Source organism: Rhamphochromis longiceps, linkage group LG16 (assembly GCF_057381845.1).
Source record: "Rhamphochromis longiceps isolate RC_006_pf linkage group LG16, R_longiceps_female_GT1.1, whole genome shotgun sequence".
Lineage (NCBI taxonomy): Eukaryota > Metazoa > Chordata > Actinopteri > Cichliformes > Cichlidae > Rhamphochromis > Rhamphochromis longiceps.
The window spans coordinates 9,193,339-9,206,603 of NC_140572.1; the positions used below are offsets into that span (position 1 = coordinate 9,193,339).

The 13,265-nt window shown below is 41.0% G+C and overlaps 1 protein-coding gene and 1 long non-coding RNA gene across 2 annotated transcripts in view; one reads left to right on the forward strand and one right to left on the reverse strand.

Moving 5' to 3' along the window:
- The window catches only part of LOC146650575 (uncharacterized), a 203,910-nt gene that overhangs the window by 42,392 nt on the left and 148,253 nt on the right, over positions 1–13,265 (reverse strand). The gene's annotated exons all lie outside the window — the stretch shown is intronic.
- LOC146650577 (olfactory receptor 6N2-like) lies at positions 5,189–6,115 on the forward strand. Its single transcript, XM_085385229.1, has one exon. The coding sequence runs from the start codon at positions 5,198–5,200 to the stop codon at positions 6,113–6,115; it is 918 nt and encodes a 305-aa protein (XP_085241355.1). The 5' UTR covers positions 5,189–5,197.

Consider the following 13,265-nt stretch of genomic DNA (forward strand, 5'->3'; position numbering starts at 1 on the left):
CCAAAAAGTGGGCTGGAGTAAGTGGTTGCGGTTCATTTACCTCGTTGTGCACAAAGGTGAGAGGCCTAGAGTTCAGAGTTGCTTCGACTTCCGCCAACACAGTACACATGTCTTCAAAGTGGAGTGAAGAAACTCCACAGCTCCTTCAAATCTTGGTCTGCTCTCTTAAATGTTCTGGCATTGTCAGAATAGATAACTCTGCATAGCCCTCTCCTGGCAATGAATCTCTTCAACGCTAGCAAAAATGTCTCAGTTGACTGATCTGACACAAGCTCTAAATGGACCGCTTGTGTCACAGCACAGGTAAATAGGGCAATATAGGATCTTTTCACAAAATCCTATGTTTTCACATAGAGCGGCCCAGCAAAATCCACACCTGCAACTTCGAATGGTGGTGACTCGGATATTCTGTCCCTAGGCAAAGGTGCAGTTAGCTGATGCCCAGCCTTTGCCTTAAACCTCTTACACACAGTGCATCTGGTCACAATGCTCTTAACCAGCTGCCGTGCCCGGATGATCCAATATCGCTCTCTTATTTGTACAAGAGTGTCCCTCACTCCTGAATGCATCACCCTCAGAGCGTTCTCACTCCCGAGGCGTAACATGTCGACGTTTTGTCACGTCCCGCGGCGTTCCTGAGGAACGCGAAAGGAGACCTTCGGCGTTCTTATGGTACGCGGCGGGTTATGGCTGGAATCCAGTGCAATGACGCTCCCGCGGTAGTAGACGTTCCAGCCCTGTATTCCAGCCCTAAACCTAACCTTATCCCTAGCCCTGACCATAACCTTATTCCTGACCTTAACCAGGACTTTAATGATGTTAAATAGCGTGTTTCTAAGCGATTTGAAGAATAAGAGCGAACATGTGTAGGTTCAGTCCAGACGGTTCTCATATTTCCTCTTTTTCCGAGGTCGTCATTTAGGAACGTGGTGGGTAGCCGAAAACGTAATATGGTGACGATTTGTCACCTAGCGTAAAATGTTACGCTTTGGGAGTGAGAACGGGTTGTCACCCTTTTGTGACAGTCCTGTATCAGCAGTTCTGAAAATCTGTGTTTGTTTGGCAGAATCCAAGGATGCTGCTCTCTGAATGTGAAGTCCGACTGCTGCAGCCTGCCTCCAACACTAAGCAGCTCATCTTCATCAAGGAATGGTTTCAGTTCCTGAATCTTACTGTCATTCATCATAGGTTTTCCTACCTTCAGTCTCTGGACCTCCTGGTGAAAACTATGATGTTGTGCAACCTTAATCCAGTACTTCTCAGCATCAAGAAGCTCATTGTCAGCTCACCTCGCATCTTTGGTTGCATCGTTGTTTTTGCATTAGCTATGAATCTCCTAATCCATGCTGTCACTCTGAGCACTCTCTTCAGTTTGCCGTAACTCTCAAGCTTCAGTATTGGTTCACAGATGTCAGTGTCATTAACAGCAAACTGCATGGCTATTTGATAACTGGATTTAAGTTCTACATTCATTTCGTCTGAAATGTTTTCATCTTCAGACTCATGTATCCGATCTTCTGATACAAGAAAACTGGGGCCATTCCACCATAGCTGGTTTTGTAGTAGGGCCTCCACTGATTGTCCTCTTGTGGGCAGGTCAGCGGGATTAGCCTTCCCTGGGATGTGTGACCATGAAGATGGACTCGTAAGAGTCTGGATCTCAGTCACTCGGTTTGCAACAAACGATTTCCACCTTTGTGCTGAACTGCAAATCCATTGCAAAATGATCATGGAGTCAGTCCACATTTTTATTTGGGCTTGCTCCATCTTCAGCGAGATGATCAAGTTGTTCGCCAATCTGGCCCCAATCACGGCTCCCATGAGTTCCAGACGTGGCAACGTCATTTTCTTTAGGGGAGCCACCCTGGCTTTAGATGCGACCAAGCTCATTGTCGTTTCTCCTTCTCGTGTTTTGCCTTGCAGATAGGCCACAGCACTGTATGCCCTTTCACTGGCATCACAAAACACATGTAATTCCAAGCCCTCTTTGCTTTCTTGTTGCATATTGATTTGGTACCACCTTGGTATGGCGAGCTGGTGTAACTGAGTAAGCTCTGAACACCACTGTTGCCATTCTTGTGCCAGATCTGGTGGCAATTCTTCATATCAGGAGAGCCCCATCTCCCACATTGCTTGGAACATGCACTTGACCCTAATGGTGAAGGGGTTCAGAAACCCAAGTGGGTCATAAATTCGTGCTGAGGACTGCAGCACGCTTCGTTTGGTTCCTTTCTTCTCTGTTAGAAGCCTCACTAGTGAACTAAGGTGAAATCATCAGGCTCTGGCCTCCACACTAATCCGAGCACCTTTAATGCTACTCCATTCGTCTCAGGTGCCATCATGTAGTTTGTGGAGCTCTTCTCCCATTTCTGCCCCATTTCTGCCTGAGTTTGTCATCCATTTGCAAAGCTCCATACCAGCACCAGTATTTCTTTGGCATTTGTTGTTATGTGATACGCCTCTTCCACTGAGCGTGTACTTGAAATGAAGTCATCTACGTAAAGTGACTCCCTTATTGTATTCACCACTTGTGGTTGGCTTGTTTCATATTGTTTTAGATGTCTTTGAATTGTCGCTGCAAGCAGAAACGGGCTTGGCGTAACTCCAAACACCACTCTCGTCATCCTCAGAATGCGCAGGTGGTCATTCACTTCTCCATTCGGTGCACCTGAGAACCACAGGAACCTGACTGCATCTCTGTCCCTTTCTGCAAGACGTATTTGCAGGAATGCTTGTTTTATGTCCGCCAGAAAGGCGACTTTGTGTTCCCTAAATCTAAGGAGAACACTGAGTAGATCTGGATTCAAATTTGGCCTCGTAAATAAGCAGTCATTCAGCGACAGACAGCCTTCTTCATGGGACGATGCATCAAAGACCGATCTTAATTTTGTAGTTGCTTTGTCCTCTCTCAGCACTGCATGGTGAGGCATATAATACATTAGAGTCTGTGCTGCGGTTTGGTGCCACTTCCTCTGCAATGTTCTGGTCCAAGTAGTCCTCCACCACTTGATTATACCTGCTGAAGAGTGTGACATCCTTCTTAAATCTTTTACTCAGACCTTCCAGCCGTTTTTTGGCAACTCTGTAGTTGTCTGAGAGCTCTACCTTTTCTGGCTTCCATGGCAACTCCACCTGATATCGTCCATCTTTAAACATAGTCGTTCTCTCAAACATCTGCAGAGCCTCATCATCTTCTGGGTTCTTTGTTGTCTCATTTGTAATACCCAGAGACTCTATTTCCCAGAATGCTTTCAGTTGCTTGGAAAGGAGTTTCTCTTCCTCACACGGAATGAACATGCAGGCTGCCTCTGTAACAGTTGATGCAGAGACTGGACCCTGAACAGACCATCCGAAGGTGCTCTCCAGTGCCACCAATGTTTCTGTAAGTCTTTCCACCCTTCCTGTCACGATCTGCCAATAGTAGTCAGCTCCTATGAGGACAGCAAGCTCTGGTTCCTCATTGGATCCTGGGAAGTCAGCCAGTTGTAGTACTCTTTTCTTAAGCTCATGCTGGATCTGTTCACCAGGAACCTTCATTATTGCCGAGCACACTTGTGGGGTCTCCACAGCTTCTATTACAATACTCTGGCTAGGATCCCAGATATTTTGTAGCATAACTTTCACTATGCCGCGCTGTGATCTTGTGGGAAAGGAGGACCCAAATGTGTGTAGTGTCAATGTCTCTTGCCTTATTACTGGTAAATTTAGGCTCTTCACCAACGTTTCATGTATGAAGCTTCTTTGGCTGCCTCCATCTAATAAGCAACGAGCTACCCTTCTGCCTGACGGGTCTTCAATCCACACCTTTGCAGTCTTTAGGAACACAGTGTTCTGTTCACCTGGTTTCACTCTTACTGAATGAGGGAGCACGGAGAAGACCACTGCTTCTGGGATGGGGCCTGTACATCCACCCTTTCACCACCGCACACAGCAACGTGATGTCTCCGTCCACATTTCTCACAGGACACATTCTTGGTCTTACAGAATCTTGCAATGTGTTTCTGTCCCAAACACACAAAACATCTCCCCATTCTCTTTAACTTGCCCTTTCTTTGAAGCGTGTCATTATTTGGGCAGTTTTCCGATTTGTGATCGGCACACTCACAGAATATACAGGTGTTTTGTTTCTGGCTGGCTGAGACTGTAAGCTAAGTGGAAGGAAGGAGCTGAGGACTAGTGAGTATCAGAACCACAATCCAGGATGAGTCAATGCTCATCCATGAGTACATATGGAAGATGGCCATGTGTGCTTAGTGAATACGTCAGGCAGCCAAACCTTAGAAAGAAGAGGAGCAAGGAGATGAACCATCATGGAAGGACAGATCCCCATACAGTATGGACCACCAGCAGATAGAAAACATGGCTGACATCCAGAAATCCTACCAGTGGCTGGACAAGGCTGAACCGAAAGACAAAACACAGAGGCATGAATCATGGCAGCACAAGAACAAGCTCTAAGCATAAGATCCTTAGAGGCTGCTACCCCAGGCAAAACCCCCAGACTGTGCAAAGATGCCCCTGAAAAAATCCAGTACATAACAGCAGGTGCAGGTTGGCTGGAAGTATATCAATTAACATTTGTGCAGCAATGTCCTGGAAATCCAGAGGTCAAAATGGGATACATCCCCCAAGGTAGCTGAAAATGACCAAGCTAAGTCTGGGGCTTCCTGATATAACAGACAAACTGGTGATATCTATCCAACCAGACGCAATAGTGGTGGACAAGCAGAGGGAGATGACTGTAGTGATAGATATAGCTATATCAAGTGTTAACAACATGAGGATGAAGGAACACAATATGCTTGAGACTTATCATAGGCTGAGAAGAGAGCTTGAGAAAATGTTGAGCGTGAAGGCAGTAGTGGTTTCCGTGGCTTTTTTGCTTTTATACTAAGCCTATACTAGTTCCGCGAATTTTTAAAAAAAATGCATGGGCAAACAAAATGAAGGGCATAGGACTATAAACGTCAATTCGTCAGATTCCCTGAAGTTGTTTACATGTTAGTGGAGAACTTAATGAGTCCCATAGAGGATGGAAGGTTTTCTGATAAAACAAAGCCACAGAGTCAGTCACTTACCTTCTCAGTTCGGTGCAGGAAATATATTAATACAGTACTTTAAGGCTTATCTTTTGGTTTGTTATTCTTGAATACCATTTATGCAATCAAATTCTATAGTCAGTAACATTTTTTAATCAATGGATGTTAAATTAAATGTAACATTGTTAACTCTTGGTGGGTTTGCAGAATTGCACAAATACAGATACCTTTATTTTGTGGTTATATTCACGTTATATATTCTGATACTCTGCTTTAATTCCACTATAGTGTACCTTATTTGGACTCACAAAAACCTTCATGAGCCAATGTATATTTTTATTGCAGCTTTGTTAATCAACTCTGTTCTTTACAGCATGATTATCTATCCGAAGCTCTTATCTGATGTTTTGTCTGAAAAACAAACTATATCGTATCCACTCTGTCTTTTCCAAGGATTTTCGTATTACACCTCAGCTGGGTCAGAGTTTTTACTGTTGGCAGCAATGGCATATGACAGGTATGTGTCTATATGCAAACCCCTGCAATATCCAGTTATTATGAATAGAATAACTATAAATGTGTTTCTGATTTTAGCTTGGCTTATACCTGCTTTTGAGATTGCAGTGTCATTTGTGCTTTATTTTAATATAAAACTCTGTAGTTTTACTCTGACAGGAATTTTTTGTAACAATTCAATTTACAGGCTTCAGTGTGTGCCGTCAGTCACAATATCTATATATGGTGTGGTCACGTTGATAAATATTGCCCTTCTACCAATGCTTTTCATACTTTTTACATATATAAGGATTCTTAGAATATCTTACAATTGTTGTAGAGAAACAAGGAGAAAAGCTCTAAAGACATGTTTACCCCACTTGCTGGTGTTAATCAACTTTTCATGTTTTATTGTTTTTGATTCAGTTATAATTAGACTGGATTCCGATCTGTCGAAAACTCTTCGCTTGACATTGACGTTTCAGTCAATTTTATTCCATCCTCTTTTAAATCCAATCATATATGGACTCAAAATGAATGAGATTTTTAGACATATCAAGTCATTGTTGTGTCAAGTTTAATAAAACTGGTATTACTGCATTGGTATTATCAAATGAATGGCATTTCAGATAATGGAGTACTTTAGCTCTGATTTCACATGCAAGATTGATAGCGAACATAATGGTCATTATACAAAGATAAACAATTTATTAAACTGTTGCTGGTAATCTTTGAAGTCTAAATAGTTCATATGCCCGCGTTTCACATTTTCCTGTCTGTTTTGTCACAGATTCTAATTTACTATTGTGTAAATGAATAAATATAATTTAGTAAAATGAATCAATTGCTACCAGTCTATTATGCTGACAAGCATTTTTTGTATTGTAACTGACATATCAATATCAATGAAAGAAAAAACAAAGTTTCAAAGTTTTTCAAATTCTATAAATTATAACAAAATATTACATATACATATAGCTCAGGTCCTCTACCAGAGGTCTGGGAGCTTGAGGATTCTGCGCAGTATCCTTTCTGTTCCTTGGATTGCACTCTTCTGGACAGAGATCTTGGATCTCCAAGTGCTCTAATTACTACTGGAACCACTGTTACCTTCACCCTCCACATCTTCTCGAGCTCTTCTCTGAGCCTTTGGTACTTCTTCATCTTCTTGTGTTCCTTCTTTCTGATGTTACTGTCATTCGGTGCCGCCACATCTATCACTACAGCCCCCTTCCGCTGCTTGTCCACCACAATGTCCAGTTGGTTAGCCATCACTATTTTGTCCGTCTGTTTCTGGAAGTCCCACAAGATCTTAGCTTGGCTAATTCTTGACCACCCTAGGGGGAGTCTTTTTATTTTTGACGTCGGGACTTCCAGGCCATACACGGCACAGACATTTCTGTATAATATGCCGGCCACTTGGTTATGGCATGATATGTATGCCCTGCCTGCTAGCATTTTGCACCTTCCTGTTATGTGTTGGATTGTCTCAGGTGCATCTTTGCACACCCTGCACCACGGGTCTTGCCTAGGGTGGTAGGCACACAATTCATAACAGCACTTTTACATATGCCTAAGTGCTTTCTAACATTTAGACACACTAATATGGGTTTTTTTTATTATCATTTGCCTGAGTTTCATTGATATTTTATTTGTATAATTGTTCCAGGATTCAAAAAAGATTTTCAAAATGATTATGGGGTAAACAGTCTTGGATTTTGAAATCCCTTGTCAACAAATCATTTTGCTGCTAGGAATTTTTCACCTATACCTTAACAAATTTCACTTAATAACTCCAAATCTGAAAATCATTTTCATATAAGTATGTCCTGTTTATTGCTTGTGATGTTACAAGTATTGGACAACTATGATGACAGGACAGGATTTGTGATGCATTTTCAGCAGTTAATAAATGTTGTGGGTGAGCTCCTTAGAAGAATGAAAAAAATAATAACTGTGTGATGGTATAAAAAGTAAACTGACAGCCCACAGGTGATATAAGGATTCTGTAATGAGTGTCATTAGTGAGCATGCATTGGTGCCACCTGCGCTGTGTAAAACAACAGGCCAAGCCTCAGAGGAGTGGCCTGACTACAGCCAGTCTCTAAACAGCTAATTGCTAAGTTAAGACTGTCAAAATGGTCAACAGGTTATTATGTCTTTGGCCCTAGAGAGCAATTAAACTTCAGCTTGGGTACCCTTCAACAACAACAATAAAATTAGTGTCTATAATATCTGTTTACTTTGACTATGTGGCTCATTAAAACAAGTACTAATAAAAAAGTATAAAAAGTTTAAATAATCAAGTAAATCTTACTGCTGTCATCATTGGTCATATAATGTCATTAAATATTATGACAATATTATAAACCTAAAAACCTAAAACAAGCAGTGGAAAGGAGCAGAGTTTAAAACCATTGTGTATATTTGTATTGCTAGAGGAAAAGTGGCCTAACTGCATAATTTTGCACTGAGGCAGCAAACCAAAACATGCTGTTTTGGTAAATCTGTCTATAAACAACTGAAAATAATTCATCACATATTCTTCTACATGCACATATTTTTTTTAAAAAAAATACAGTTAATTCAATTTAAACATGAATAAAAATGGTTTTAGTCTTAGCAGTAGCTAGCACTGTGCCATGTGCAGATTTGGCACATTACCCCTGGTCAAAGGTCAAATCATCTGCTACTCCTCATTTTACTCAACACTGAGGTATTTTGTGTCACAAAATAAGTAAATACTTAATAAAGGGACAGTGTAATAACCAAAAATTTGGTTCGCTGCCTAAGAGCAACACCATGCCAACAGTTGACTGTGGAGAATTTGGTAGTGACAAAACTTCATGACTGGACGTGTTGCACAGGTTTCATTCTATCAGCCATGTTGACATTCCATGAGCTCCTGCTACTGCCCGTGCCTGGCTGTTTGATTTTATACACCTGTGGACATGGAAGTGACTGGAACACCTGAATTCAATGATATGGATGGGTGAGATAATTATTTTGGCAATATAGTGTTTACACTACAAAAACAAAAGACAAAGGAAAAGAAATCATGCTGGATCTCTGTACTGATATGGACTGGGTAATGTTTTAGGAAAAGAACACATTCGGTGGAAATTAAAATTATCAATATACAAAGGGCTGAACGCAGACTAATCCATTTTGTCCATTTTGAAAGTTCATTGGAACATTGTAGTAACTCAGGCATGTATACAACTACCACTTGCATGCATGCCTGATAATGTTGACATATACACATAATGAGAGGAGGTTTGGTGTCCTGTGGGAAGGAGGTGAGATCTCCTTCCATATCTCACCAGGCCACACGCCTCTCACACGCCTGGACAGTCTAAGGTTCAACCTGGTGGCATGGGAAGGACTGAAACATAATCTCCCAGAGAGAGGCCTACTGGATTTAGGTCATGTGAGCGAGGGGGACAGCCAGTTATATCAATTCCTTTATCGTCGGGGAACTGCATGAATACCCTCGCCACATGAGGCCAGACACTGTTGTTCACCCATAGGAACCCAGGATCCACTGCAACAGTGTAGGGTTTGACAGTGGGTCCCAGGATTTGATCCCAAAACCTAATGTTAGTTGGTGTGCTGTTGCCAAACCTGTAAAGGTCAGTGAGTACCCCTGTGTATTTACTTCCCCAGACTATCACTGACCCACCACAAAAACAGTCATGCTGAATGATGTTACAGGCAGCATAACATTCTCTATGGTTTTTCCAGAACCTTGCGTGCCTGTCATACGTACTTAAGGTGAACCTGCTCTCATCTGTGAAAAGTCCAGGGCTTTTGTCTCATTGTTGCACTTCTAATAACTGCTAACAGTATTAACATCAAAGAAGCTGAAATTGATTAACAACCTCCTCTGCTACTTAACTGACTAGATCAATATACAAAAAATTTAAATGACTTGATATTTTACTCTGATTAAAAAGTATTTCAGAAATTGAGCAGTCTATTATATATTATTCTTATTACTATATTATAATGTATTAGAATATAATTATAATGTACTCTTCATAAGCAGATGAGGTCACAATTATGTCTCCATTTTAAAGTTAAGGTTTTATAAATTTTCCTAGTGCTTTTTTAAAAGAGCAAACATTTTTCAAAGAAACATTTCTAAACCTGAAGGTTTTCTTTAGAAAGCACAAATTATTATTTTTATTTGTGCACAATAACAGAATTATTTCAGACCAGCATGCGGACCGATAAAAACTCGGTGAAGCCAGTCTGACGTATGCTAAAGACAACCTGGAGAAAAGTTATTCATACTGGAGAGGTGTACAACCCAAAAAGAACACCATCCCCACACTAAAAAAGTGGAGTGAGTATTATGCTGTTTGGTTGATTCAGTGCATCTGGAACTGGGAATCTCATCAAGGTGGAACTAATCATGAAGAAAGAAAGAAATGTGAAAATCTGGAGCAGGCGACAGCTGGGTCGTCGCATTGTCTTCCAACATGAAACAATCCAAACGTACATCAATCCTGGTGAGTTACTACCTGAATGATGAATGCTTTAGCATTCAGGTATTGAATTGACCGGCACTGACTGGCTGCAGAAATCCCTGAGTTGAATCCCATTGAAAATCTGTGGGATGATCTAAAGGGCTAATGATGCTTACCCTAGCAGTTTCTGAGTTTTGTGAAATATTTTGTGTCTGCATGCCAAGTAAAATAATGTAAGCATCCAAAATAAAATAATGACATCTAGAAAAGTTATGTTAAATATTCCCTGGTCTGTTTAGCAGCACTTGGTGTTACAAATACACTCAAGAGGTTTTTGTGAGATGTGGTTTGCTAAGTAAGAACCACTCCATTTACATGCAGGTGACCACAATGCATTAAGACTGGAGACATGCACTGTCAGTTAGCTACATTTAAAAAGTACCAACAACTCAAAGTTTAAATATTATACTGGATATTATACTGTTATGTCAGTTGTCAGCAGAAGTGTATGTTGAAAACGCAGAACTTTACAACCTGAAGTCTGTCGGGATAAGAAAGGATCAGATTTTTTCTGGTTTGAGATAAACTTGACAGCTGTTTGTAATGATTCTTTTCTCTTTGTGAATATAGGCGCTACTCTCAGATTCAGACCTCAGCACCACCCAGTGACAAAAGACTGGGTGGTGCTATATGTCCACTCTTTATGTCAAATGCACATTTTTGTAAAATATTTGAATACTTTTGTAATAACCCTAAAATTAACCAGTGAAAGAGTGCAAAAGCTATGCTATTCTGCACATATGCTGTAGCTGTTTTACTGAGAAAATTGAAGACAAAAAAATCAAAAGAGATCATACAATCATGTAACTGGTATTTTCTGTACAGTAATTAACCATGACACAGAGTAACCAAAGAGGGTAATATATATTTTAAATATACACAGGCTTTAAACAGAGTAAAATATTATTTTAATTCACTGAAGTTTGAAAGGTCTTTTTGGTCTTTTTTGATTGCCTGATTGAAGGACATTGTGATATAGTCTGGCCTGCTGAAACTGAAATAAAGGAATGTTTTTATTTATCTTGCTGATGTGTGAAAATCTTAAACTGACCTGCTGTGCTGTGTTGTGTCATTCAGGGCCTTGGGGCATATTGAGCCGAAAGGTAAACTGCAGATACAGCTGAATACCTTAAGATCTTTCAGACTTCCAGAACTCATGTAGAGGGTTTTAAAAGCAGAAACGGATGTATGACAGCACTTTAGAAAACTCTGCTCATACTGATGTGACAATAACTTTAATTTGTATTTTCTGTTAAAATCACTAGGGCAATTGGTGGTCTCCATCAGTGACATCTGATCACAGGGACCACACCTCCAAACATGCTCCTTCCGGCTGTCATCAATTTAGGTTCCCCCGTTCTGCAAGCTGATCATTCTTGTTTACGTGCCCCACCCTCCCTCCCTCCTTGTTCTCTATTCTTTAACTTCTTCACTTCTATTTAGTACACGGGGATCTGCCAGGCCCGGGAGCCATTGCCAGTCCCCTTCGAGGCCTTCCCCGAAGCGCAGCTCAATTCATGTCAAAGCATTCACTTTTACCTACTAAAATGCTGTTAAACCTAAATTGAGGATGTGGGCCCAGCTAGTGAAATGTTAAAGTGATACAGAGTGCTACAACAGGGTCTATCTGTATGTGCTTTTGCTAATAGTAGATCATCTTTTTATTCAAAAATACATAGTATAAGTCTAATTAGTATGTTGAATAAGAAATGCAGAGTAAATTAAATTATTCTAATGTCTAGATTTTATGTGTGTATACATGATTCAGCTTCCACCTTGGCTGATAAGTGTCATGATGAGCTACCTGTGTTTTTCCACTGTTTCCCAGTGTATCCACCTCTGGGTGGAGCCCTCATCAGTCCACCTGCTCAGCTCACCCGATAGAGATCAGCACAGTAGTATTTAGGACCAAGTCTTCTCCACCAGTTTGTCAGCTAACCTCACATTACTAACAGGCTGCCTTTGCTTCATACTCTTTGTTTCTGTGTTGTGCCTCTAGTCATCTCTTGAAGCCATCATCACACTTAGCTAAGGCTTACATTCTAAGGATGTTGGTCACTACGTTAAGACTCTCAATTCTTTACACCTGTCTGCCCCCTGTCCTTGCACCTCTCTGGATAAACCAGGTTGGACTCTCTCCAATCACCCACCTTCCAGGATGCTCACTTGGCCATTACCTCGCCACCCTGACCGACACACACTCCACCTGCCAAGTAAGATGCAAACACACAGTTGTATTCTGTGTAGCAGTATTTGGGTGGAGTTACTTGGGTCGAATTCTTGCCCACACACCAAACTGACGTACCTGTGATCACACCCGCATAGACTTTTTATACTTTCCCTTTCTGCTCCAGTTTTAATGATTGTTGTTGGTGATTTTACTGTTACTGACTGATCATTAAATTAAGATAAATGCACTCATATCACTATATTTACAAATACTGGAAGTCGCCAGTACTACCCCTTAGCCTCCTACTAGATGTACCTATATTAAGACTGGAAACATGCAGAGTCACCCAGAGCATGGGTGACTCTTAGCTAAGCCACAGACCATGATGGAGTATGGTCTGTGGCTTAGCTGCAGGGTAGGGGTGATGCAGTGCATTCAGGCAGCAGTGCCAGGGGTAGATCATCTTCGGATCATGCCCCCCTGTAATTGTGCCAGGATCTGGAGAAGGAGGAAGCTGAGATTGGAGAGCTGCGTGTGGTGACACAGAATGTTGAAATTAAATAAATTACCGAACACTGAAATACTATGGGTGGGTGCATTGTGCTGGGCAGAATGAACACCAGTTTGCGTTACAGGATAAATTTGAAAAAGTAAAAAAAAAAAAAATGAATTCTGACCTTGAGGGCAAGGGTCACAGAGATTCAAACTTGTCAGAGACTTTTAAAGTCATTTGTATGTTCTTATATTATTGTGATTACAAGACTTTTAGAAAATTTGATCCTGACTTTGTGCTCCCTCATGTCAAGGCCACTGAAATTCAAACATGTGCACGATTTTTAGTAAATACTTAATGCACCAAAATTGAAAATTATAGGTGACTTTTTTCTTCGTCTGTTCTCAAGGTGTTCAGAAAGAAACTTTTATTCACGGCTTTAAGACAAATGACCTGTGATGACATCCACACAGATCTTTATGCCTGCATATATCCCCCTGTTATTACAGCCATCTCTTAGTTAGTTGCTCTTCATT

Bases quoted from the DNA above. Each gene is read 5' to 3' on its own strand.
- LOC146650577 (XM_085385229.1), top strand. From the start codon at position 5,198: ATGGATGTTAAATTAAATGTAACATTGTTAACTCTTGGTGGGTTTGCA.